General features: G+C 43.9%; 1 protein-coding gene and 1 pseudogene across 2 annotated transcripts; one reads left to right on the top strand and one right to left on the bottom strand.

The window, feature by feature from the left end:
• Positions 1-25: 25 nt before the first annotated feature.
• On the bottom strand, positions 26-24,125 carry MORF4L1 (mortality factor 4 like 1). 2 transcript variants are annotated; one of them, XM_042987859.1, is made up of 13 exons: positions 23,901-24,125; positions 17,889-17,935; positions 16,157-16,224; positions 12,683-12,799; positions 11,105-11,191; positions 10,598-10,678; positions 8,123-8,148; positions 7,317-7,405; positions 6,087-6,188; positions 4,878-4,966; positions 4,216-4,388; positions 3,639-3,723; positions 26-759 (listed from the first exon to the last, which is right to left on the bottom strand). In XM_042987859.1, the coding sequence occupies exons 1-13, from the start codon at positions 23,938-23,940 to the stop codon at positions 675-677; spliced, it is 1,089 nt and encodes a 362-aa protein (XP_042843793.1). In that variant the 5' UTR covers positions 23,941-24,125; the 3' UTR covers positions 26-674. The 2 variants fall into 2 exon arrangements, with proteins under 2 accessions (XP_042843793.1, XP_042843794.1); XM_042987860.1 differs by lacking the exon at positions 12,683-12,799 and having other exon boundaries at positions 23,901-24,119.
• Positions 9,295-10,252, top strand: LOC102967406 (annotated as a pseudogene).
• Positions 24,126-27,986: the final 3,861 nt, after the last annotated feature.

Here is a 27,986-nt window from a genome sequence, read left to right as displayed (position 1 = left end):
ATGTACCCACACAAGCACATTGCTCTTTGAAATTTAAAGAAAAAATTTATTGAAGATCTGAAAAACAATTCCTAAAAGATTGGCTTTTCCAGAAAACTGTAGCTACACAACGCATTGCGTCTATCATGTTAACACGTGCATTAGACACAAATACAAAACCATGAAACAAGCCACCATTCTTCAACAATCGGAGCAAAGGGACGATGCCTAAGGAACAGCATGGACGGCCTGTAGGATGGGCTCTTTACTTTAAGCACCATAAAAAAAGGAGCACAGACGGATGAGCGTGTTCAGGTATATACACTGAATCGAACCTTTGGCACTAGGAATCAGAGCAGTTTGTCATACAGCATTAACACATATTATAAAAGTGCGGAGTGTCAAAGGGATAGAACCACCAGCATTCAAAAGCAGCTTTGTCGACTAGGCAATAAAACACTCTACAGTATGTCTCTCGTCGTCCATCACTGAATACACTGGTAGCGACTTTGAAATGAAAAAAAAAGAAAAGAAAAAAGGAGCTATAACCCCTTTTATTTTCTCTGTTTAAGATCAAACAGAAAACAAACATCAATTCTGTTATACACTAACATTTGCAAAGTACATCATTTGTACAAGAGGAGGACTAAACAAAACTGTGTTTACAGAAATCCAAACAGCGTCAGCGCCTCGCCTCACACAGCTTTCCGATGGTACTCAGGCGGGGCGACTTCATAATCGCTGGCACTAAACAAGGTTGCAGAATTCTTTGCCAGGTATCTAAAAATAAAACATTATTCATTACGGAGCCGAAAAAGAATCGTACACCTTGATCCAAATCAAGGCACAGAGCTGCACAAAACAATTTCTCTTAAAATATACTAAAATCATGGCAACCTCACAGTGAAACCAGAGTTACAACTCAGTCAGGGTTATGAACCAAACAACAATGCATAAAGGTCCAGAGTTGCTCTCCCATTTCAAAACAGGAATAGCTGGCTGTCTTCAGAATACCAACTTGACAGCTTGGACTATCTTCTCAAAACAAATGTTGTATCCTTTTTTTTTTTTAAGTTTATTTATTGAAAGTGAGAAGTGAGCGTAGGGGAGGGGGGGCGGGGGGAAAGGGAGACAGAGACAGAGAGAGAGAGAGAGAGACAGAGAGAGAGAGAGAGAGAGACAGAGAGAGAGAGAGAGAGAGACAGAGAGAGAGAGAGAGAGAGACAGAGAGAGAGAGAGACAGAGAGAGACAGAGAGAGAGAGAGAGACAGAGAGAGAGAGAGAGAGAGAGACAGAGAGAGAGAGAGAGAGAGAGAGACAGAGAGAGAGAGAGAGAGAGAGAGAGAGACAGAGAGAGAGAGAGAATCCCAAGCAGTCTCCGTGCCGTCAGCACAAAGCCTGATGTGGGGCTCGAACTCCTCAATCGGGAGATCACGACCTGAGCTAAAATCAAGAGTCAGATGCTTAACCCACTGAGCCACCCAGGCGCCCCACAAATGTATCCTAAAACAACATCTAGGGGCGCCTGGGTGGCTCAGTGGGTTAAGTGTCTGACTTCCGCTCAGATCATGATCTCACAGTTCGTGAGTTCGAGCCCTACGTTGGGCTCTGTGAGGACAGCTCAGAGCCTGGAGTTGCTTCAGATTGTGTCCCCCGCCCCCCCGCCCCTCCTCCACCCTACCCCCTCCAAAAATAAACATTGAAAGAAAAAAGAACGTCTAGATGTTTTCCCTAGCTCTTTGAAATTCATTACATTAAATACAGATTCAGAAAGTGACACTTTCAAGTTTAAATTTGAAATGAACACCATAAAAATCAAAGGGACCTGAAATGAAGTATCAAGTAAATAGTACGTTTATTTCACAAAGAAACCGAGGCAAAGAGAGGACTCTACGTCTCACTAGTAGAGCAAGGACTATAGATTTGCGAGCATGTGCTGCAGTTTTAGAATTATAAAATACATGGTATCATTTTAAGAAAATTCAAATACAGAAACACATGACCTTCCCTCCCAAAACTATGCCCAAGAAATAACCCACTTTTTGGTATGATCCACACTTTTCTAGGTCTTTTCCAAACACTAAGGATGTTTCTCCATGAACGAGAATTGTACCACACAAATACTCTTCAGAGCAACTTGATTTTCGTAAGTGGACACGACATGGGAATCTTCCCTGATCGGACCGACATGCCTTCAACAGCAGCTTGGCTGTTTAGAATTCTTCATTATTATACACACAGAGTCTAGGGGCGCCTGGGTGGCTCAGTCAGTTAAGCATCTGACTCTTGATCTCAGCTCGGGTCACGCATGATGTCATGGTTCCTGGCTTTGACCCCTTCATCGGGTTCCGCACCTGCAGTCCGGAGCCCGCTTGGGATTCTCTCTCCCTCTCTCTCTCTGCCCCTCCACTGCTCACGTGCTCTCAAAATAAGCAAACACTTAAAAATTTTTGTTATACACATACATTTTAAAGCCTCATGTATTTGGAAATCTTTGTGCACTTAAGCTTTTCTACCAGCTAAGTTCCCACTTGAACTTTCAACAGGCACTGCCAAAATGCCCTCTAAAAAGGTGAAGAAACCAGGACGGCCCTTTTCCTCAGTACGTTCAATCGCAGCCACTGAGACACAGCTATTTGGATCGTCGGACACTGAACGCATTTCTGACAGCCCCCCTATTGCCAGTTCTGTGAAATCCCAATGTCCTACTTTTCACTGGTCTGATCATCTTTATTAAAAATTCTTCTTCGTGTGTTACTACTTTATCACAGAATTTTAACTTTTTACATAATTTCCTATATTGAGTTAAAAGAAATTTTTTTAAAATCTTTATTTATCCTTGAGAGACAGACAGAGTGTGAGCAGGGGAGGAACAGAGAGAGAGGGAGACACAGAATCCGAAGCAGGCTCCAGGCCCCAGGCTGTCAGCACAGAGCCCGACGCAGGGTTCAAACTCACGAACTATGAGATCATGACCTGAGCCGAAGTCGGATGCTCAACCGAGCCACCCAGGTGCCCCTCCTATATAGAGTTTAATATTTGTTTTGTTGAAGTTTATTTCTTTTGAGAGAGACAGAGACAGAGGACACGGGTGTGCAAAAGTTGGGAAGTGGGGGAGAGAGGGAGAGCGAGAATCTCAAGCAGGCTCCACACTGTCAGCACAGAGCCCAATGACGCGGGGCTCCAACTCCCAACCCTGGATGACCCTGGGATCATGACCTGAGCTGAGATCAAGCGTCACTTAACCGACTGAGCCAGCCAAACCCCGATTTTACTATTTACAAAGACTTTTCTCACTATAAAAATAACAAAAATATTACCACTCTTCTTGATCTTAACAGTTTCAATGTTAGACTTAAACTTGTGATTCATCTAGAATTTCACTGCCTGACAGAAAGTGTGGATCTGATGGTTTCCTTCCAGAACACTAGCCAGTGGTCCCCGTCTTTCCCCAACGGCTCCAAGGCGCTGCTCCACCATGCGCGGTGGTCCACATCGCACTCGTGTCCCACGGACATCTCTACTCACTCCTGTACCGCTCTGTCCCGTTTACTCGTGTCTTCCCACGTGCTACGATCTACAGTGCTGACAGGTCAGAGCCAGTTTCGGGGCACTGTACTAATTCACGTTTCCGATTTCAGGCATACTGTTACACTTACTTTAGGAAATCATGAAGATAATTCAGCAACAATGCAAGACTCTTCTCGTCCAGAGGAGTATAGGCCAACATGGCTCCAATTCGTACTGTGGAGATAAAATAATGTAGTCAAAATTACATCCAAGGGGGCACCGCGGGCATTACGTGACCTAACACAATCATCACAGATTCCTTTAAAATTTTTTTTAACATTTATTTTGAGAGACAGAGCACGAGTAGGGGAGGGGCAGAGAGAGAGAGAGGGAGACACAGAATCGGAAGCAGGTTCCAGGCTCCGAGCTGTCAACACAGAGCCCGACGCGGGGCCCAGACCCACGAACCGCGAGATCAGGACTTGAGCCGAAGTCGGACGCTCGACCGACTGAGCCCCCCAGGCGCCCGCATCACAGATTCTTTTAAAATACATGATCTCAGAGATGCTAACTTTGAAACAGATTTAGATAACATTTTCAATAAAAAGCTCAAATTGAAATGGAGTATTTTAGAATGTTATTTTCTGTAACCACTTCAGATTCATTAGGAAAGACAAAACTACCAGAAACCCAAAGAAAAAAGTTTTTTCCTCAATGGCACATTACCGAACAATCTCAGTAGATGTGGCGCCCCATACACTTGGGACATGGGCGCGTCCGGGTGGTCTGCGAGAATCTCCGCGTACTGCGGCCTCTCAAATTTGTAGAGCAGCTGAGTCCCCAGCATCACGTTGAAGTACTCCTTTATGCCGGCCACCACCTCGTTCACGGCGTACTCCCTGACAAACAGAGAGACGTGTACTTGCGAAGCAGGTCACGGACAACTGAGAAACGGGGATTGATTCGACCCATACAGGAGCAAGGGACTGGACTCGAAGGCTGAACTAATGACGATGAATTTTTACCCGACAGGTTTTTTTAAACAAGAGATTTAAACAAAAGCACAAGAGAAATCAATTCCAAAAACAAACCGGTGCTAAGTAAACCACGGCCTTCAGGCTGAGAATGGCTTTTACATTTTCAAACAACTGTATTTTAAATGGTTATATTATGCACTTAACACCTAATAGCTTCACTTTTACCTAAATGTTTACCATCTGCCCTTTCAGGAAAAAGTTTGCCAACCAAACTCCAGGTCAAACCAATGAAATTCTATTTTGCTAGTTTCTGATGGCATTTAGAAGAAGTGGACGTTTCAAAAGATTAAGATTTGGAAAGAAGAATACTTAATGTCTTTCTATGCACTTGAAAGATTTGTATATTCTTACTTATTATCTGTGTTTCCTCGAGATTTCTTGTAATTTGCATAATCCTCTAGAATGGAATCCACGTTCTTCTTGGCAGGAAGATAAAACAGCTGTGGAAAAAAAATACACCTGAATACTAGTGTTCTTTTTACAGGAAAATTACAATGGAAGTCTTAAGGCAATAAAAGACCACCTAACAGTATTACAAAACAGGAAATGGCACTCTCCAGCACTTAAAACATGCGTAATGTGGCTAAGGAACTAAAAATTTTTATTAATTTCAAGGAAGGAGCCAAAAATGTGACCAGCAGCTGCCGTACTGGACACCACAGCTCTAAAGACTGGCATCTGTCGGACACACACACACACACACCATTCACTACGGAGGGAATGCACCACGCAGAAACGCACCTCCAAGACACCGTCATTATGTACCCTGTGTGTACCATGTGCCACACCCCGCTTGAAGCATACGTGAACTCTGAGGTCGTGCTCACATCTTCAGTGTGAGGCAGAGACCTACCGAGGCCGAGTAACTTGTCCAAACTCTAAGTGGTAAAGCCAAGGTTTGAACGCAGTAGTTCAGCTCCAGAACCGAATCAAGAACCAAACAGAGTCCACATTTGTACATGATGGAGGTCTCGTAAGTCTCCTTATCCCCAAATCTTCACACCCCCACTCCCGCCCATGCTGCTCATTCTAAGTACTTGGTGCATCTGTCCTATAAAGTTCTCCACTTGAGGTCTAGGACCGCACTCTTGCAACGTCACACACGTACCTCACAAAGCCCCGATTTCCTTTCTGCTAGCAACCACACGTCTCGGCCAGAACACTCAGGTTGTCTGGGAGGCCATGAATACTTGGCAGAGAACTGTGTGCTTCCTACAGCCCAGCAGCAGCAGCAGCAGCACCACGTGAGGACACCCCATTTTCAGTGACAGAACAGAAACCACGTGCTACTTCATCTTTACCAGTTTTCAGGGCTTCCTATCCTAGAAAGCTCCAAAACCGAGTTATTGCCACCTATTCTCGCTAAAAACTCATGGATTTCTTCTATCCTTTCCAAGACATGCCTTCTGACGATCAAACTATTCAGTCTCTGAATTAAAATAATATTCATCAATCACACCCCTTCAAGAGCCAAGTCTATACAATTTTTTCCTTAAAATCTGTTTCCACATCAGCAAGAACATACCCTACAGGTTACAATCTGTGTAGCTTTCAAGGTACCTGTTTTTGCCGGGTAATTAAGTCCCAATCATCAACAAGCCACGGTTTTAATTCTTCAGGAATCTTTACTTTCACTTCAACTCTGTTCATGAATGTTTCCTCCTGAACAGAAAAGGGAAGGGCATTAAAAATCTGTCTTTTCTCGCTCAATAGCAACACCAAAATTCAGGGTTTTTCTCAATATTTAGAGGCACCAAGTACATACGTATATGTTATGTTTTATTTTTTAATTTTACAGAGAGAGCGAGTAAGCACACACAGAAGGGGCAGGAGAAGAGGAAGGGAACAAGGGAGGAAGGGAGGGAGGGAGGGAGAGGAAGGAAGGGAATCCCAAGCAGGGCGGCCTCTGCACTGTCAGCTTGGAGCCTAATCTGAAGCCCAGCTTGGGCCTTGATCCCACAACCCTGGGCTGGGATCATGACCTGAGTTGAAATCAAGAGTTGGACGCTCAACCAACTGAACCCACCCAGGCTCCCCTGAATTAGTTCAAGTACTCAAATGGACTGCCAGAGTTGGCATTTCAAAAATCGTAAATGAAAAATCCCTACAGCTAAGCTGCTGGGAGAAAAGAAGCTTCTCTTAATAGCCAAGGACTATCCCATACAGATTAAAGTTACTTCTTTATACATAAAATTAAGTGTCCTGACTTCTAATGAAGTCTTCAATAACTGCCTGAAGTTGCCTATTTTCAAAACATACACTCTTTAGGAGTATACCATTGCTTCCTAACCTCAGCTTCAGAAATATAACTGTCAGTTGAAAATTAAAACCACACTTCCAAATTCCTAATTTTGGAAATCACAAACAAGACATTTTATCACTTAAGAATTCTAAACTCATATTGACACACACATATATGCAGGCTAGATAAAGCTTCTGTGGCATTTGTTATGGGTTTATTAAATCATCTTGGGACATACTAAACCATTTAACGTGAACTCGTAAGTCTATACAGTCGAATACCAATGAAATATTTAGTCCTGTACATGAACATAGAGCTTACAGACGAATATTTGATGATGAGCTGGGGAGGACATACACAGCAGGGACACATGCAGAGCTACATGTAAAACAGAAGATGTATAAAAAAAAAATCCTTAATCCAAAAAAGAGGAATGTTTTCATCGCAGTAGTTAACCATGTTAACAATGTTTGCAAGACTGAAGTTCTGATTATTTTATTGCACAGACTAGAAACACTAACATGCTATTCGTAATGTTAAAAACTCACATTCTCAACGGTAGGATCCACTCGGGCCCTTTTCTTGCGAGGAGGCTGAGGTGTCTCGCTGGTACTGCCACCATCTCCATTTCCAGGTGCTAGACACATGCAGGACAAGGACAGGAGGTTCTTGGCTTAATACAGGAGACACTCTTAAGGAAAATAGTTTCCCGATAAACCCTCTTTCTTATTTTTCCATTACACAGGTGTTACCTGAATCTAAAGAATCGTAGTCCTACCAAAAATACAACTTTTATAAATTGTTCTATCATTTAGCATTAAGTAACATTTAGTGGGGCGCCTGGGTGGCTCAGTCAGTTGAGCGTCCGACTTTGGGTCAGGCCATGATCTCACAGCTCGTGAGTTCGAGCCCCGCGTCAGGCTCTGTGCTGACAGCTCGGAGCCCGCAGCCTGCTTCAGATTCTGTGCCACCCTCTCTCCCTGCCCCAACCCACTCGCATTCTGTCTCTCTCAAAAATAAACATCAAAAAAAAAATAAATAAATAAATAAATAAGTAACATTTAGCAACATTATCTTACATTTATTAAAAAATACTATCTTCCCAATGACTAAGACTAAAGAACATGAAAATAATAAATGCTTACAAGGTTTTTCCATTGTAAAAAGAATTCTCAAAGTTGGCTCTCTACTACTATGTACCTAACTATGTACACTGTTGTGACTCATCTTTGAGATCACCAAACATGATAAGCTTACTCTCAAAACTTTGTAACTCTTAAAGCTTAACACTGATTTCAAAATGTAAATGTTATGAAGGTAAAATAATTATTTTTAACCAAGTTAATATTCTTACTTTTCTGTTTGTTCTTTTTGGTTTTCCTAAAAGGAGAAGGAAAAAAAAAAGAAAAACATGTGATTACTGCTAGTACACCCGCCCCCATACGTTCCCTTTTACCAGGGTTAAGTTCATAGAGAAACACTGCCTTGGATGGGAAGATCAGGCTGTAAATAGCTTCCCTGCTCAGACATTAAGAATTTTCAGTGACAGTTGGCTAAATTCACACCTCCCTCCATATAACAGAAAAATAAACCAAAACCACATCGGGAGACTTCTAGGATTATACTCTTAATTTATAAGCTCACGGCATGTAAGTTATAACCATACTGTAGTTTATGTTACCCTACTCGTTCCACAAAATCCAAGTTCCAAAAGTCAACATTCGCCGTTAACTTCAGTAAACTGGTGAATGTGTATGTTCAGCGAACTGGTAAATGTGTATGTTCCACCCTCACTGGCCCACAATGTTCCACCCTATTTCTCCCTAGTACATAGTCCTTCCTTTTTGACACCTAACAAGCTCTTTCCTTCTGAAACCAATGTCTCCTTCCTCTTAGTCATCATCTCCAATAGCAACTTCACTCGTTTATTTACCAACCGGCAAACAGTAAACTACTCATTTTAATTCCACATACAACTACTTACAGAATGCAAGGAAATGGTTTGCAAAAAGCCCAAGATTATGGACTCTATCTGGTGAGACCCAACCGTAACACTGGAGTATGCTGACCCTTCTACAGCTTTAGAAAGTATTTATAGGGGCACCTGGGTGGCTCAGTTGGTTAAGCAACCGACTTTGGCTCAGGTCATGACCTCGCGGTTCAGGAGTTTGAGCCCTGCGTCCGGCTCTGTGCTGACCGCTCGGAGCCTGGAGCCTGCTTCCTGCTTCAGGTTCTGTGTCTCCCTCTCTCTCTGCCCCTCCCCTACTCGTGCTCTGTCTCTCTCTAAAATAAAATAAACATTAAAAAAAACATTTTTTTTAAGTATTTGTAAGTTATTAACTGTACTCATCTAATTTAGAGCAGAAGGTTCATTTTACAACTCAAATTAACTTATGTTCCGTTACAAATACAAAAAGCTGGCCATCTATCTGAAAGTACAGGTTTTTTCCTGTTTCTCTAAGTTTAACTTCTGGAACACAAGTATCTGTGTTCAGTCTGAACAGTATTTCTGGGTCAGACTAAACTATGAACTTTTACTTAATTGATGTCAAGAACATGTGAGGACCGGGGCGCCTGGGTGGCTCAGTCGGTCAAGCGTCCGACTTCGGCTCAGGCCATGATCTCACCGTTCATGAGTTTGAGCCCTGCATCCGGCTCTGTGCTGACAGCTGGGAGCCCAGAGCCTGCTTCAGATTCTGTGTCTCCCTCTCTCTCTGCCCCTCCCCTGTTCGCACTCTGTCTCTCTCTCTCTCAAAAATAAGCATAAAAAAAAAAAAAAAAAAAAAAAAAAGAACGAACGAACATGTGAGGACCAAGAGCGACCAAGAGCTTTTACACACACATTCCTGACCCACTCATTCTACCATAAAAACAACGAAAAAACACGGACAACTAACCCTAACTCTTAACATCTATAAACTATACTTGAATGAATCCCAACAATAGACTCTGACATTCTTGTTTCAACCTTCTTGCTTATGTTAATAAGCAAGCTAATTTCTCAACCTATGCAACAGATTTCACATACTAAACTGCTGGTGTTGTTTGCAGTCCTTTCTCCAAGCCCTTCTCTGCCAAAAAGGTAACTGAGAAGACTGTTAAAGCAAAAAGCACTGTTCCAGCCTCGGATGACACCTATCCTGAAATAGAAAAATTCCTTCCCTTCAATCCTTTAGATTTTGAGAGTTTTGACCTGCTTGCAGAGCACCAGATTGCACACCTCCCCTTGAATGGAGTGCCTCTCATGATCCTTGATGAGGAGAGGGAACTTGAAAAGCTGTTACACCTGGGCCCCCCTTCACCTCTGAAGATGCCCTCTCAACCATGGGAATCTAATCTGTGGCAGTCTCCAAGCGTTCTGTCGACCCTGGATGTTGAATTGCCACCTGTTTTGCTATGACTTAGATATCTGAATTTCTTAGCACCTAATAGTTTGTACGTTTTGTATTAATAAAGCAATTCTTTAATAGACTCTTCCTTAAAAAAAAAAAAAAAAAAAAAAAGGGTTGTGAGTGTATTCAATGCTGCTGAATTATACACCTAAAAATGAGTTAGAGGTAAACTATGTTATGTATATTTCACCATAAAACAAATGGGGAGGAGGGTAGAAAACCTGCTAAGGGAAATTAAGGGATATGTAATTATTATGTATTTTCAAACAACTGAACGCTTGAGAAAGGAGTGCTCATTGGCATTTTTCAAGTTGAAATGTTCCAGGTTCCATTTTCAATGAACTCTAATACAGGACAATGGGTATATGGAGCTTGAAGCTCACTTCTAGAACGATCACTTCCATAACGATACGCCAAATTAAAACAGGTCTGCTTACACTTCAACACTTTTCTGCTGCAGGCCTGCGGTCTTCTTCCCTGGGGCAGCGCCTCTCATCTTCCCCTCTGCATACTGCTCCCTTCAAAGAGAATTCCAATGAAGTTGTCATCAAATGAGTACTTACATGGAAAAATAATTGTGCCAGCTTGATCCCATTTTGAAATTTATATTCAAACTGAGATCCCTGTGCCCTTCCCAAGTAGAACTCCCACAGAGTCCGGGAGCCAACAAGATCACAGTGCATTTCCAACTACAGAAATTTCCAACATCCTGCTGCTTCCTACCTAACTCTATGGACAGACTAGAAATGACTGGTCTGCTACTCCTTCCTTTTTTCTAGGAAAGGCTTCTGTGATTGAAGTCAAAGCCACAACACGGCAGCTGACAGGTACCAAGAATCATTTTTTTTGGCAGGCAGGCCACAGGATTTCTACTGTTCATTCCACTTCCCAGAACTAATGTACAGACATTTCTCTTCCTACTCATGTTGCCAAAACAAACTTACTGATTGGCTTTTTGAAGTTCTCGCTGTTTCTGCAGATTGGTGTCCACGTACTTGAGTACTCTGCTTTCTGGAACCCATTCATCCCAACTGTAAAAGACAAAAGTTAAATTATCATTCAAAGACATTTTTACTACTATTCAGACCCTGCCTCCAATTACTTGTAGAGATCCAAGAGGCAAGACTCTGGATTTCTCTGAGATTTAATTAATTGGGACTACAAATTCGTTCTCAATTGAAATGAAAATCCAGTGAAAATCTGTGCTGTAAGAGAAAGAAACTATACCCTCAAAAGCAGCACCCTAAACCTTAACTGCCAGATTCCAAAAACAGATTATTCAAATCCTTTCTTAAAATGAGTACAGTATGGCACTTAACATTAAGAGTCCCTAAGCAGAGACGCCTGGGTGGCTCAGTCCCTAAGCATCTGACTTCTGCTCAGGTCCTGATCTCACAGTTCATGAGCTCGAGCCCCGCTTCAGGTGACCTCGAATCCCACTTTGGGTGAGCCCCGCTTCTCTCTCTGATCCTTCTCTCTGCCCCTGGCTCACTTGTGCCCTGCGCCCTCTCTCTCTAAAGAGAAAAAAAAAAAAGAGTCCTTAGGTAATTATCCTTACAGAATAAAGAGATCTTAAGAATTTTAACTTCCAAAAAAAAATGAAGCATGGGAGTCCACAAGAAGCTGCCATCTTAAAGAAGGAAAACTGATCAGCTAGTTAGCTAACTATGTAACAGCAAAGTTACAGAACTAGCTGTGCCTCACTTTCATCACCTATAAAATGGGAGATAACGGTGCCTACCCTTACAGTATCGTTATGAGAAATAATACACGTAAAACAGTTCAGAGTCCGAACCAGAAAAAGCACTCAAGGTCTGTCAGAAATCTACCAGGTCTATCACAAATATCATCCACACCAACTCAGCAAATACTGTAAATCAAATGATTACAATGGTTTATCAGACTACATCATCCTCAACCTTCACTCACTCATGAACGCACAGAACCAGAGATGGCTTCCTAAACATCAAAAGGAAGAACCGACCACTCTTTAAATAAGCATTCTGGCAATTAGAAAAGCTCCTTCCTTCAAGATGTCCAAGTGTCGGGGCACCTGGGGGGCTCAGTCACTTGAGTGTCCGACGTCGGCTCAGGTCACGGTCTTGCGGTTGTTGAGTTCGAGCCTCACATCAGGCTCACTGCTGTCCATGCAAAGCCTGCTTCTGATCCTCTGTCCCCCCACCACCCGCCCCTTCCCCGCTTGCGCGCGTGTGTGCTCTCTCTCGCTCTCTCAAAAATAAATACTAAAAAAAACTTTTTAACCACAAAAAAAGATTTCTGATGTGTTTTTTTCCAAAGGGGAAAACAAAAACAAGGTATTTTTTAGGGAATGCTTAACTATTCATGCAAAGTGCTTCTTTTCTCCTGCTGAGGGAGCTCCTTTAGTGACACAAATAGATGTATCCAAAGCAAATGATTTCCCACCTCTGACCTCTTACATAAGATAACCAAAAGAAGAATAAATAATTAAAAAGCAATCCTCAACATGATTTCCTAGAGAAAACTTTAAAACATGCATTTACCTAGAGGTCAGGAGGGGGTGGTGTACTGAGGGAGCTCCTTCAGGAACAGGAAAAAGGGCTACAATATCCTCACGTGTCTTCAAAGTTTTTTCAGAGCGCCTGGGCCTCACAGCACTTCTGATACAGACAGCATAGTACAAAGTAATCTCAGTAACTAGGTGCAGAATTTAGCTTAAGCTTTATTAAGATTTATTTACCGATGGAATATTTAAATGTCTGTGTCAACGAGTTCCGGTAAGGTTTTTGAAAATTTAGAAATTATGTTATCTACTGTGCGTTTGAAAAAAGTATGTACTTAACTAAAGTTTTAAAAATTCCAATTTGCAGATTGGGCTTTTGTTGTATGACTTTCTAAGAGAATCTTACAAACCATTTTCAAAACGAGAATCTGATTTTTACTTATACATCTACTTCTATCTATTCCAACTCTCTCTGAATTAGGCAGAGCTGGAAAATTTTTATTTACCACCTAACTCCATTGTGGTTCCCGGCAAATCCCTTCCCCCTCTGATAAAAAATGCATCTAAAATAACTTTGATCTAAAAACCAAATCAAGGGGCCCCTGGCAGGCTCAGAAGGTAAAGCATGCGACTCCTGATCTCAGGTTTGTGAGTCTGAGCCCCATGGTAGGCACAGGGTTTACTAAAAAAAAAAAAAAAAAAAAAAAAAAAAAAATTTTAATGAAAAAGTAAAGACCAAATCAATCCTTGTTTCCTTTATGTGTCAGAAGCTAAAACCCTTGCCGAACCACAGGAAAATTAAATGACATTTTTTGTTCTGAGGAACACCACTACTAGGATAGTAACTGAAAGCCAAACACTCAGAAATTTTTATAGGTCACAAACATTAAACAAGTTCAGAATTTTCTAAAGGTAGCTTGTCACTAACCCCCACAATCACAATGACCGGTGACACTGCTTACACAGCACCAAAGAAAAAACAACAAAACAAAACACACACACACAACACACTTGCTGGGCTGCTGAATAACTGCTCCCATATCAAAATGGGCTTCAAGGCTTCTCTACTCACAAAAAAAATCAAACTTTCCAACATTATGGTCTATTTATCTATGTTCCAAATCAACTACAAAAAACACATCTACCTTTGTTCATTAATATCCTCAATTTTACACCTATGAAGATATGAAATATCTCCAATGTTGAGTGCCATTTTTAAATTTTTTCCAAGGAATATATAAAATTAGCTTTACAAAGAGCAAAACAAAATCTATGCAGTCTTATCATTTACCTGTGTTACTGAACTCTAACAAAGGGAAAAACATTATTTTAAAGCTATAAAATCAGGAAATACAATCATCTGGCACTTTCAATTTCTCATAAGCCACAAATGCCACTCAAAATCCAGTCTTAAAGCCATACACATCTACATGTAATTTTATACAAAATATTATACATAAAAGAATTAAAACACAAATCCTAAAACAATTATTTAAATGGGGATGAGGGCAAACCTCTGCCATGAATTTACTATTTGTTTTTCTTTGATTTCCTGGATGAACTTTAACTTTCCTACACGTAACATGCATAAAGTCGACATTCTATTACCTGTAGAGAATGGAGACTCTTATCACATGGTAATACTCTGAACCTTACCAATGTTGACATAGTATCAGTATGTAAAGTAAGTCTATTACAAGACTGAACTAGAGCTTAAACATTTTCTCAATAGGAAACTACAACATACGCTAGGAGCCATATGGTAAACTCTCCTGGATGTTAGAAATAATTTAGCATTAATACCGAAACCACATTTAAAAATCACAGTTCACTTCTCCAAGACAAAAGGATAGTTTTGGGGGCGCCTGGGAGTTTTAAGCATCCAGCTCTTGGTTTCAGCTCAGGTCAGGCTCTCTCAGAGTCAGACTCTGGGCTGCCGGAGCAGAGCCTACTTGGGATTCTCTCTCTGCCCCTCCCCCACTCATGCTGTCCCTCTCTCAAAACAAACAAAAAAACCCAAAACGATAATTTTCTCCATTATTTTCCCAATTTCTCAATGTTTAAAATCTTATCCGCCATTATTAGAAGTAGTTTAATTATTAAACGGGAAAAAATTACAAGTCGTCAGGAACGTACTTTGACACATTTTAGATTTCCACCTTTCTACAACTATACTAATGGAAAAAAAGGGTCTGGTATTTCTTCTCAGCTAACGGCATTTTGTGAAAAAAAATTCTTCTAACAAATAAAACTGGGCCGGATCACCTGGTAAGGGACCCCATGAAACAAGACCAAAGTCACAGGGCCAGTAAAAGTCACAGACAATAGCTCCTTCCCAGCAACAGAGGAATCCTCCAACCTGACAGCCTGTTCACACAGAGAACTCGTACCAGAGCACAGCTCAAGGGACGCAAAGCCTTCAAAGGTGCCAGAAAACAACCCCCAAAAAACTACTTTCTGGCAATTTTTGAAGGACAAAACACACTAATAAAAGTAATTTAAAACCTCTCACAGTACAAGTTACAGGATATTCCATTTCAGGCATCAGAAATGAGTAAATTATTAGATGTGCCGTATCTGTGGGTCCCAAGAAGAAAGACCCATCGCTGAAAAAGAGCTCCCCACTGGCTTGATATTCTAGAACGTGTTCAATCTGTGACCACTGTCTACTCGCCGTAACGGACCAATACACCACTCCTTTAAAAGAAAAGTCTAACTCTTCAAAGTGAAAAATTAAGTTTAATTAGGTAGGCAATTAAATCTCTGTATCTGTATTAAACCATATTCTAAAAAACGAACCACAGGAAATCACTCTCTGCCAACATTTATGTTACCAAAATTCAGAATACAAGTTCGTCACCACTTCCTAATGAGGCAACCTTTTTCCTTTTCCAAGTAGAATAATCCAACTAGCTCTGAATATAACTAATTGCAGTAACATACATACGTAACTGCGTGGGTGCTAAGGCAAAAAAACTCAAGCTGTCCTAAAATGAACCAAAACCAGAAAAAAAAGAGCAGTTGGTTGACTAACGATTAGACATTACGCTAGAACACAAGAAATCATCCCAAGACTTCAAAATGAAATGGTGGGTACCCTTATTTCTATTATTTTCATCATACCATAAATGCTTCTCCGTTGCTTCAATATGTAGTAAAACCATCCAAAAATTAAGAGGCATGGGTGTGCAGGGCACCTGGATGGCTCAGCTGCTTAAGCATCCGACTTCAGCTCAGGTCACGATCTCACGGTTCATGAGTTCGAGCCCCGCACCAGGCTGTGTGCTGACGGCACAGAGCCTACTTGGGATTCTACCCACCCTTTCTCTGACCCTCCCCCACTGGCACTTCATCGCTTTCTCAAAATAAATAAACCAACTTAAAAGATGTTACAAAAATGTTTTTAATAAAAATTAAAAAAAAAAAGAAAGCAGCATGGGTTTGTGACACACACGACACAAGCTACCTTGTTAAGAGATACAATTGCTTTTAAAGATCTAATACTAATACTCACTTTTTATTCCAACCACTGTAATGTATAAAGTATTTCACTTGTTTGTCCTTTATGGCAACCTTTACACACTGAAATAAAAAAGAGAAAATTCACTCAGAAATCGTTTTTGAAAAAGGCGACAACTACCTGGATGATTTTCAAGTATGCGATCTTTCAGACACTCCACTCAAACCTTGGGGACCAAAACGAGCACAAGAGAGCAGGACTGCCAAACGGAAAATCATCCGGGATCTCGGGTTACTTGCACACATTGCCATTCTGCAGCTTCCTCAGAGTCACAATCTGTGGAAGTCAGCCCAGCAAAGCTGAAAAACCGTAATAAAAGATCCCCCGACCCTTAACTCAATGGGCTGGAGTAGCCCTGAGAACAGCTAATGAAAGTCATTTTTGCACTTTCTCCAAGTCTAGCCAGCCAGAAACTAGTACTTATTTCAAAAACCAAATTCAGCTAAAGAAAATTATTTAGACAGTGCCTTCTATTAGTGCACTAGACAGTGCCTTTCTATTATGAGAAAGCGCCATTAACTTATGGAAGGCAAACTGTTTTGCTGCAAAATATCAGCAACCAGCAAAGTGACAGATGAAAAACATTTTATGTTCTTCTTAAAAGCAGCCAAACAAATTAGAACAAATCATTAAAGGTATTAACTATGACAAGTGAAAGTGACGACTCTCCGTCATGGATTAAAAGTCTTTATCTGAGACAACCAAGAGGATCATGACAATGTAAGTTATTCCAACCACCATTTAAAACTTGTTCCCTGGAGTTTCAGCTGTCAGAGGAGGAAAGTGGAGTGTGCCACAGTTGATGCAACAAAAATAACACTCCGGGATATAAATGATCAAGAGGACTCACAACTTACTTAAAACTGTATTAGGATTACATCACGAGGACATATGTACGTCCACATGACGTTCCTGACCGGATTCTCCATGAATCCAAATTCAGCCATTTTAGTACTTGAAAAACACACATCTATACATTCAAAACAACTAAAAAGTAGTGAAACTGGTTATTATTTGGAGACACCCTTCAAAATTGTTAAGACCATTTTCACAGACACACACAAACTACCCACCAAGAATGCTGCAGAAATTGCATGTAACTGAAGGCTGTATTGCTATGCAGACCATTTTTAAAACCACCGTTAAAAACAGTCACACCATAAATATCTACGCTAAAAATTACCAGAAACAAAATACTAAAAATAAAAACACTTTTTACTTGGGAATTCACGATTTCATTTACCTCTGGCTAAATGTAAAACCAGTTTTCACAATTGGGAGGACACCGACAGAGGAAAGGAAGCCCCCCGCGATTCAAACTCTGACAGAGAGCCAACAGAAAGAAGTTAAATGTCCTCACATTTTTACCGTTAGGTTTTATCCTTAACGTAATAGATCCCTCAGTGCTTACTCAACGACTACTTACACATGAAAGTGACTGGCCAGATGTCCTCACAAGTCATTAACAACACAATGCAACTTGCTCCCACAAACCTTGTATCTCCCCTCAAATACTCCAACCACTGGGCCTTCCGCAGGTCACTGAGACAACAGCAAGGTGGCAATGCTTTGTCTGGCCCACTCAGCAAGCAGTTAGACACCCAGAAAGAGAACATGAGGGGCTCTATGAATCACAATGTTGGAACAAAGCAACTAACTCTCTTACGACTCAAGTCATCTAACCAATAATTTTAGCTAACTTGTCAAAGGAAAACAGGTTTCATACCTTTGCTTCATAGAGAAGAGGCCCATGAAAGCACAGCACTCGCTCACCTGTAAAAGTAAAAAAAAGAAAGAAAAAAAAAAGGAGTTAATTTTCATTTATCTTCGTATCTAAGAGTCGCACGTGAGGACCATCACAGCTGTACTGTTATTGATCGCAAAACCGAAGAGTAAGGCTACGTACAGAAAAACACTTCAGATCAAACTTCAACAGTACCCTACAACAGAAAACACCTTAAGATGTGATGTAAACAGCAAAAATCAATGTATTAGACTATCAATCTATTTGGATCATCAGATAGTCTACCACCTACTAAGCCAATAAAATCTGCAGTAACTACCTACTGGTAGGACTGGGTGTTTCAATGTGCATCTGAAAATAAGATTTTTAAAATATTTCCAAAATGAGGACCTTATGCTCTACCTATTATCTCTGGTTCCAAACCTTTTCCTGGGCAAGTAAAACAGATAAAATTCTAACTTTTGGAAATCACACTCTATGTTGAACCTACCATTCAGGCTTGCAAGAATAACTAAATGGAAGGGACTAGAGGATGACCTGGAAGCCAACTGCTCATCAGACAAATCAAGCAGGTAATTCCTGACAGTACCTGAAAATTACATTTGATTACAATAGAAACCAATTTCTTGCACATTATTTTCAGTCTACTTGGGCTTCATCAGACCCAGAGGTAACAAAAGTACTCCACCACAGTTAGCTCTTTTAGCTCTAAAACTACGAAAACAACCTACTAGCTCAACCTTGAAGAAACTAGACAGCAATAAGATTTTCACTGTTTTATTTTTTAACGTTTATTTATTTTTGAGAGAGAGACAGAGTATGAACGGGGAAGGGTCAGAGAGAGAGGGAGACACAGAATCTGAAACAGGCTCCAGGCTCTCAGCTGTCAGCACAGAGCCCGACGCGGGGCTCGAACTCACAGACCGCGAGATCATGACCTGAGCCGAAGTTGGACACTTAACTGACTGAGCCACCCAGGCGCCCCAAGATTTTTTCACTATTTTAAAAAATAACTGCTGCTTGTAAGTTTCAAAAACTGACAACTGTGGGGCAGCCAGGTGGTTCAGTTGGTTAAGCGTCGGACTCTTGATTGCAGCTCAAGTCATGGTTCATGAGTTCAAGCCCTGCGTCCAGCTCTGTGCTAACAGTGGGGAGTCTGCTTTGAGATTCTCTCTCCCTCTCTCAGCCCCTTCCCCGCTCATGCTGTCTCAAAACTAAATGTTAAAAAAAAAAAAAAAAAAAAAAAGTTATCCTAAAGCAAATCCGTACGTTCATTTTCAACATATTTATACCCAGTCTTTCCTGTACCGGTTTGAGCACCATCAGATCAATGGGGGACACAGATATGGAAGCAAATAGTTTTTGCACAATTCGCTGGATTTCATATTTTTATCTTCACATGCAATAGGAGTGATGAGCTACTAAGGAAACAATGGGTACAGCAGCACAGAAACATGACAAGGTGACACTATCACACTCCTTACCATTTGAATATAAATAGTTCACTATCACTGGGGCACAAGATAAACACGTAAAAGTAGAAATCAATGTTAAACAGATCATGGTGTGCCTGCCTTCTATGTCATGTAATGAAGTGTGGACTTCATCCTGTAAGAACTCCCAAATCTGACCAAGAATCTCTTGGAGTTTTTAAAACTAGATTTTTTGGGCGCCTGGGTGGCTCAGTCCGTTAAGTGTTGACTCTCTGATCTTGGCGCAAGTCATGATCTCACGTTTTGGGAGACTGAGCCCTGAGTCAGGCTCCGCGCCGACAGCTCAGAGCCTGCTTGGGATTGTCCCTCTCCCTTCCCCCCACTCCCCAGCTGGCTCTCTCTCAAAAATAAATAAATAAATTTAAAAAATAATAAAACTACAGATTCTCAAGCTTCACCAGAGACCTGTATTAGAACCTCCCGAGCAGGGTAATGTTACTCTGCTCAAAGTTCTCTGTAATTCCCGTGCAGTGGTTCCCCTCTGAAGAACGTGCCAGAAGATGGGCCTGTGCAGAGCTTCAATGGAGACTGGAAATAGGGAAACAAATCAAAGACTTCTGCCAGCAGTCCATGGGAAGAAATAGATCTGAACCAAAAGCAGTGAGAAATTAAGGACAACCAAGCAAAAACAGAAAGTTTAAACTGACTTCCAGGCTGGTGGGAATATTAACCAAAACAGGAACTGGAAGGAGGGGGTTTAGACCAGCTTTGGAGTGTGTTCCAGTGGCTACGGCCCATCCAAAGTGGAGCCACCACTGAATACTGAGACCCTGGGGACATGAATAAGGTGTAGCAAACAAACAGCAGCAGCAAAGATTGGACCTGTGTCTCCTAACCTCACTCTTCAGGTACATTTTAAAGACACCGTGGAGGGGCGCCTGGGTGGCTCAGTCGGTTAAGTGTCCGGCTTCAGCTCAGGTCATGATCTCACAGTCTGTGAGTTCGAGCCCCGCGTCGGGCTCTGTGCTGACAGCTCAGAGCCTGGAGCCTGCTGTGGATTCTGTGTCTCTCTCTCTCTCTGCCCCTCCCCTGCTCATGCTCTGTCTCTCTCTGTCTCAAAAATGAATAAAAAACATTTAAAAAAAAAAAAAAAGTAAAGACACCGTGGAAAGGGCCTTATTCCTCCGTCTTCCTGGCCGCCTCCAAAGACAACTGTACTGGGGCCCTTCTGACCTCCACTGCAGCTACTAGTGCACTGACGGATGGCAGCCTGCTTGGAGGCATTTGACTCACCAGGATAACAAACGCCTGTGGCCTACTTCTCATAATAAAACTGCAGAAAAAGACTGGTAATTGGGGAAGAGAGCAAACCATGGTTATCAGGCTTTTGCAGCCTTTCTCCACTCTTAATGCTTCTAGTATCCTTAGACGAAAGTAATTCTACCCAATGCTCTCAAATTCAAGGTTGAGATTCCAAGGCGCCATCCTCCCACTGGTCTATGCTCACCAGGAACACTAAGAAGCTACCACCAGCCTGTGAATTCCTGACAGGGCCTAAACAGTTTTCTTTACCATGTGCTGGAAGAGAATTTGAAAGAGAGGATCAAGTCCAGTACAAAATAGTCACCACGCTTAAAAACCGCTTATCTAACATATGCTGAGCATTATTAAATGAGAAAAACCTCCAAGTGTAAGGGAATCATGAAAGAAGTACTATTTCTGATAATTCATATTTCCACCATCACATACGCTCAATTCTTCTGCAGTGTCTTCATTCAATTCTGTTACCACCAACAGGGTAGTACTTTTTCCTTTCAAGGCATTCCCTGAACACATCTTATAAACAACATTTAAAAGTTTATTTAAAAAAAAAAGAGAGAGTAAGCGTGTGCAAAAGGGGAGGGGCAGAGAGAACTCCAAGCCATGTCGAGCTTGGAGCTTGACGTGGGGCTCAAACCCAAGGCCATGAGATCAGGACCCGAAATGAAATCGAGTCCGGTGCTTCACCGACTGAGCCACCCACGTGCCCCCAAATAACTTCTTAAAGATGGCCCGGCAATTCAGCGTTAACACGAGAGTAGAAAACACATGTGGAAAGTGATGGTAAGTAAGGGCCAACACTCTGGTGAGCAGCTTTCTTTCCAACCTTACTACGGGCACCTTGGTTCCTACTCCTGTCTGATTCAGCACCACAGCAGCACGTGGCTTCTCCTGGGTGGTTATCCGCCTACTGGCTCCCTCCTCCCTCTAGTTCACAACTGAAGCACTTTCTCCAGAAAGCCACCCTTGACTGTTCCAAACCTCAGCGATATTCCTTCCATGTCCTACAGCAGGGATGCACTTTCTGCGCCATCGGCGAAGCCTATGGGTCATTTCCCAGAATGTTTTTGTAACTACCTGAAACACGTGGTATTACAGAGGAAACCAATTATACTGAGATGGTTATCGAAGCATTTAACTGTCACGTTCTGATGTTACAGGACCTCCTTAACTGATGGAGCAAACTCTTGGCCAATCCAACAGCTACCATAATTTTGACTGAGCAGCTGAATAGATGTTCCACGCTGCACTGCCAACACTACTGTGCAGGGGGCGGGGGGGGGGGGGGGGGGGGGGGGGGGCGGTTTAAGAGGAGGATGGATTCGTAATTGAAATACAAAATCTCGGGGCGCCTGGGTGGCGCAGTCGGTTAAGCGTCCGACTTCAGCCAGGTCACGATCTCGCGGTCTGTGAGTTCGAGCCCCGCGTCGGGCTCTGGGCTGATGGCTCGGAGCCTGGAGCCTGTTTCCGATTCTGTGTCTCCCTCTCTCTCTGCCCCTCCCCCGTTCATGCTCTGTCTCTCTCTGTCCCAAAAATAAATAAAAAACGTTGAAAAAAAAAAAAAAAAAATTTAAAAAATAAAAAAAAAAAGAAATACAAAATCTCACTTGGACAAAAAAAAGAAAACAACAACAACAACAAAAAAAACCTCTTCCTGGGGCGCCTGGGTGGCGCAGTCGGTTAAGCGTCCGACTTCGGCCAGGTCACGATCTCGCGGTCCGTGAGTTCGAGCCCCGCGTCGGGCTCTGGGCTGATGGCTCGGAGCCTGGAGCCTGTTTCAGATTCTGTGTCTCCCTCTCTCTCTGCCCCTCCCCCGTTCATGCTCTGTCTCTCTCTGTCCCAAAAATAAATAAAAAACGTTGAAAAAAACCTCTTCCTTTCAGATAGACCTATATTCTACCCACTAACTTCTAGACTAAAAATCCCTGACCTAAAACATCTGGATTAAAAAAACATAAACCTTAACCCATAGGAGGTAGTCGCAACTTTTCACGGTAGGAGAAAGCAGGTACTGAGCCAGTCCTTATAAAAAATACCCTTGATAACTTCTTAAATAGTCCGGAAAGTGGCAGCATGCTTGGGGTGGGGGTAAGGGGTCTACAAGTGTGAAAATCCCCGCAACGACAAGTGTTTTTGGCAGACGCCTGGACGTCTATGGTGACTAGCAGCTCCACCGACCGCGATGAACGGTACGTGAAGGTGTCCCTGCTCGGCTAGGAAACGTTACTTCTGTTTTACTTTATCGTGAAGCCCCCACTCTGATGTACGCGAACAGACGCGTTAACCGTAAACACTAAAGATCTCCCAACAAAGTCTGGTTCTACCGTCAGCCAAGGCGTATTCACCAAAGAAAAAAAAAAAAAAAAGGAAGAAAAAGAAAAAAAAGAAAAGAAAAAAGAGAAAGAAAAAGAAAAAGAAAAAAAGAAAAGAAAGCGCCAATTAATAAGCCAAAGGAAGCCAGCGTCCGAGTCCCCGCACGTCCAGCGTCGCTGCCCTCAGCCTCGGAGCGGATGGGGGGGGGGGGGGGAGTCCGCGGGCGCACCGGGACCGGGTCCCGCACAGGGAGCGCGCCCGCACGGCGGAGGATGCGGGCGGCACAAAGCCCCGCGCGCCCCTCCGGCCCCGCCCCGCCCCGCCCCGGACCCCGGCTGCGCGCCCCGCACCGCCCGCCCCGAAGCGCGCGGCCGCCAGGAGGGGGCGCTGCGCGCGCGGCCCACGCCGGGCGCCGGCGGCCATGATGGCGCGGCCACCTCGCAGCGGCCATTTCGCAGCAGCGCGCCTCTCCCGCCACAGACGCGAGGCCCGGCCAGGCCCCGCCGCGCCGCCGGGCGCAGCCCCCTCGGCGGCAGGCGGCTGGGGCGCCGGCCGGGGGCCGCCCGGGCCGCGCGGTCCCCCGGCGCGAGCGCCGCCTCCCCTCCCCCACGCCACATCACCGCCCGGCCGCCGCCATGGCGCGCCCGCCGCCTCCCCACAATGGGCGGCCGCCCGCGCCCGCTTCCCTCCCGGGGCGGCCGGCACGCCCAGGCCCCGCCGCGCCCGGCGCTCCTCGGCCTCGCCCGCGGCCGTCCCGCCCGCGCCGAGGCCCGCCGCCGCAATGCGCCTTCCGCACAAAGCCCTGCCCGCCAGCCCCGCGGGCGCGGCCCGCGTCGCCCCCGGCCCCCGAGCCCCCGAGCCCCCGCCGCCCAGCCGGGCCCGCCGCTCCCGCGCCGCCGGCCGCCTCTCCCCGGGGGCCCGGACTCACCCTCCTGGAATTTGGGCTTCGGGTCCTGTTTCGGCGCCATTTATAAGTGATTCGCCGCCGCCTCCTCCTCCTTCTCCCACCACCCCCGACTACCGCCCCCTACTCTCTACCCCACCCAGCTCCGCGTCAGACGCGCCGTCAGGCACCGCCAGCTCTACATCCCGGGCCCGATTTGCCAGCGCCCGCAGACCTCACCGCGCCGCGACCGCGCAGCCGCCGCCCCAGCCAACGGCCGCACGCCGCGCACGCGCCGCCGCGCCCGCGCCGCCCCGGGGCACGCCGGGAGCCGTAGTTCGGAGGGGAGGGGGGAGGGGAGGCTGCGCGGGCGGGGAGGGGGAGGGGGAGGGGAGGGGAGGGAGGCCGGGGGAAGGGTCCTCCGGTCAGGGCTCCCGCGGGGGCTGGGGTCTCTTTGTGAGCCTGCCCACCGCCCTCCATTTGCGCTGCCTCAGTGTCGCCTGCGTCAGAGTAATTCAGTGGTTGAATGTGAGCCCTGTTCCCGCCTCAGCCCCTCACCTGCCGCCCCCAACACAGGTGACCACAGCCCCATCTGTGCGCGCGTCCTGCGCTGCCTGCACCCCGGCACCCTCTCTGCCTTCTCCATTCATAGCGAAGTTGCGGTTGTTGCCTTTGTGTTAACTACACAACCCATACTTGAATATTTGGCTTGTTCTGACCCGGCAGCCGGAAGTGTAAACACAGCGCACGCCGGTAGCAATCCCCTTACTTACCCTCATTCACCTCCGCATCGTTTCCCTTCGCTCCCTGTGGGTTCTTCGTTCCCCGTAGACACACTGTACATGGTGTTCTGTGGCTTCTTTTTAAACTTAACGGTGTGGCCTAGAGATGACTCCAGTCACATCTGTCCATCTCAGGAGGTACCTCGGTATAACCAGACCCTAGTTTATCTGACCTTGCTTCTGTTGCCAGACATTTAGGTTGCTTTCAACTTTTCACTGTAAAAACAAACAAACAGAAAAACACGTATGTCTTTCCACCTAAACCACTGCACACATTGGGGGTTTTTTTCTTTTTCTTTTTCTTTTCTTTTGTTAAGACCCGAGATGTAGAATTACTAAGTCAAAGGCCGTGGGCATTTAAAACAGCCTTATGGAAGCCTCATCGGTTTACATTTCAACCAGCAATTTAAGCGAGCCTGCTTTCCCGCATCCTTGCCAACCATGGTATCATCAGCCCTGCAACCTGGTCTTAATACAGGGGGAAGTCAGGTTGTGCAAAGGAAAGCAGACACCAAACAGAATTTCCTCCAGCAATCAGGGTAGTGGACGGGGGCTCGAGGGAACTTTAGGGGAGGCCGGATGTGCTCTATATCTTTGGTGCGGCTACATGGTGTTTACATATGTACAGATTCATCACGTTGTGCAGTTAGGAGTGATGCATTTTACCCTACCTACCGTATACCCTAATAAAAATATCATTACAAGTCACTTTCTTTTAGATATTGTGAAATTTTCAAACATAAAGAACTAGAAAGGGGTGCCTGGATGGCTCAGTCAGTTGAGCATCTGACTTCCGCTCGGGTCATGATCTCACATTGGGCTCTGTGCTGACAGCTGGGAGCCGGGAGCCTGCTTCCCATTCTGCATCTCCCTCTCTCTCTGCCCCTTCCCCACTCATGCTCTGTCTCTGTCAAAAATAAATAAACATGAAAAAAATTAAGAAAAAAGAACTGGAAAGAATAATATGTTACCTACCATGCCTGATTTCCTCATTCTGTACTTCTAAAATAGAAAGGCATTCTCTTACATGCCACAATACCATTATCACACACAGCACAATTAACAATGATTCCCTAAAATCATGTAATTCCCACTTCACCTTCCCTCACTTGTTCCTAAAATGTTTTTATATTTGAATGCTTGTGGCTTGTTTTCTCAAAGCGGAACGCATTAAATGACATTTGGGGTTTGGTTGGTAAATCTCTTAAGTCTTTTATTTACTTGTTTTTTAGATTTTTTTTTTTTTTGAGAGAGGGCGAAAGTGAGTGAGGGACAGAGAGAGAGCAAGAGAGAGTGACAGACAGAATCCCACGAGGGGCAAAGAAAGAGAAAGAAGTGGGACTCAAGCTCACCCAGTGTGGGGCTTGAACTCACGAACCACGAGATCATCACCTGAGCTGAAGTCAGATCTTAATGACTGAGACACCCAGGCGCACATAAATGTTTTTTAAAAATGCATTTGTATTTTATTATTATCATTATTAATTATTATTATTTAGTGAGAGAGAAACCATGAATGGGGGGGGAGAGAGAGAGAGAGAGAAAGAGAGAGAGAATCTTAAGCAGGCTCCACACTCAACTCGGGGCTCGACACAGGACTCGACGCCACCACCCTGGAATCATGACCTGAGCTGAAATCAAGAGTGTTGAATTTGGCTCAGGTCGTGGTCTCGCGGTTCTTGACTTCGAGCCCCACGTCAGGCTCTGTGCTGACAACACGGCGCCTGCTTGGGATTCTCTCTCTCCCTCTCTCTCTCTCTCTCCGCCCCTCCCCTGCTTGCGCTTTCTCTTTCAATGTAAATAAAATAAACTTTTAAAAAAAATCTTTTTTAAAATCTAGGCCAGAAGTTCTCAAGACAGGAATCTATGGATATAATTCAAAGGGTCCATGGACTTGGATAGGTGAAAAATTACATCTTTACTTTCATCACATTCAGAATGAAATTTAGCATTTCCCTTCATTGTAAATGAAGGAAACAAGCTACAGTAACCGCACCCGTGGCTTTGCCACAAGATAAACTGGCTGTTTTCATGTCACACTGTAGTTCTTGTATATATCTCTAAGCTATCATTTACATCCAGCATTATTTTGAAATCGCTGTACTTACCAGACCTGCTGCTAGAGCGTTAGATTAGAAATGAAGCATGTACATTACCATGGCATATTTTAGGATATTTCGATAACTGTACTTCAATATAATTGTTTTCCTTTATCGTCCTATGTGGTTTTGTTTCATACATTTAAAATCACTCTGAAAAGAGCTCATTGACCTCACTAGCCTGCCGCAGGGTGGGAGGGAGCCCTTGGCACGAAACGGTCCACCCACACACATGCTGAATTATCAGTGGTATTAGCGTGTGTTCATGACATTTGCTTTCTGAGGAACCCGAGCCTTTTTGAATGTCTGGCATCCTGGATTTGTCAGATTGTTCACTCACGGTGTTCCTTAACTCACTTCTCCTTATGTTTTTGATAAGCTTGAAGTTAGGTCTAAAGCCTTGATCACACCTAAGTTGAGGGTCTCGGAAAAGAATATCTTAGAGGCGATGCTGTGCACTTCTCAGCGTTGTCACATCAAGACACACGTGATGTCTAGCTGTCTCATCAGTGATGTTCAATTTGATCACTGGGCTAAGGAGGTTAAGACAAGTTTGTTTTCGCATAATCAAATAGCATTTAAATGTACGAAGATTTAAAAACATGTACAAAAGTAGAGGGGATAGCACAATGAACCAGGGTGTAGCCACCACTCAGCCCCTGCAGGTATTGACGTGGCCCATCTTGTTCCGGTGGTGGTACGAGCATTCCTCCCTCCACCAAAATCCACAACACGAATCCAGGTATCACATCTATCTCAACCATAAACAAGTTAGTATGTGTCTCTAAAAGATGAGTGCTCTCTTTAAACACAATACCGTTATTAAGTTAAAAATAAGTAAGTTCTGGGGCGCCTGGAGGGCTCGGTGGGTCAGGCATCTGACTCTTGATTTTGGCTCAGGTCATGATCCTGGGGTCCTGGGATCGAGCCCCACATCAGGCTCCATGCTCAGTGTGGAACCTGCTTAGGATTCTCTCTGTCTGCCCCCCTCCACCACTTGCACTCCATCTCTCTCTAAAATAAAAGTTATAAATAAATAAGTAAATAAATAACTTCTTCATATCTTCAAGTACACGGTCAACGTTCAGATTCTCCAGATGGTGTCACACATGTTTTTATAATTGATGGGTTCAAATCAGGATCCCAACACGGTTCACACATTTCTTTGCATCTCATTTGATTGAGTTATCTCTCTTTCTTGTCCTTTACTTGTTAAGGAAACTGAACCACAGAGAATTAGCAAGCTTTCT

Source organism: Panthera tigris, chromosome B3, assembly GCF_018350195.1.
Source record: "Panthera tigris isolate Pti1 chromosome B3, P.tigris_Pti1_mat1.1, whole genome shotgun sequence".
Classification (NCBI taxonomy): domain Eukaryota; kingdom Metazoa; phylum Chordata; class Mammalia; order Carnivora; family Felidae; genus Panthera; species Panthera tigris.
The sequence above is the reverse complement of the archived record's forward strand: the minus strand, read 5'-3'. Positions and strand labels throughout refer to the sequence as shown.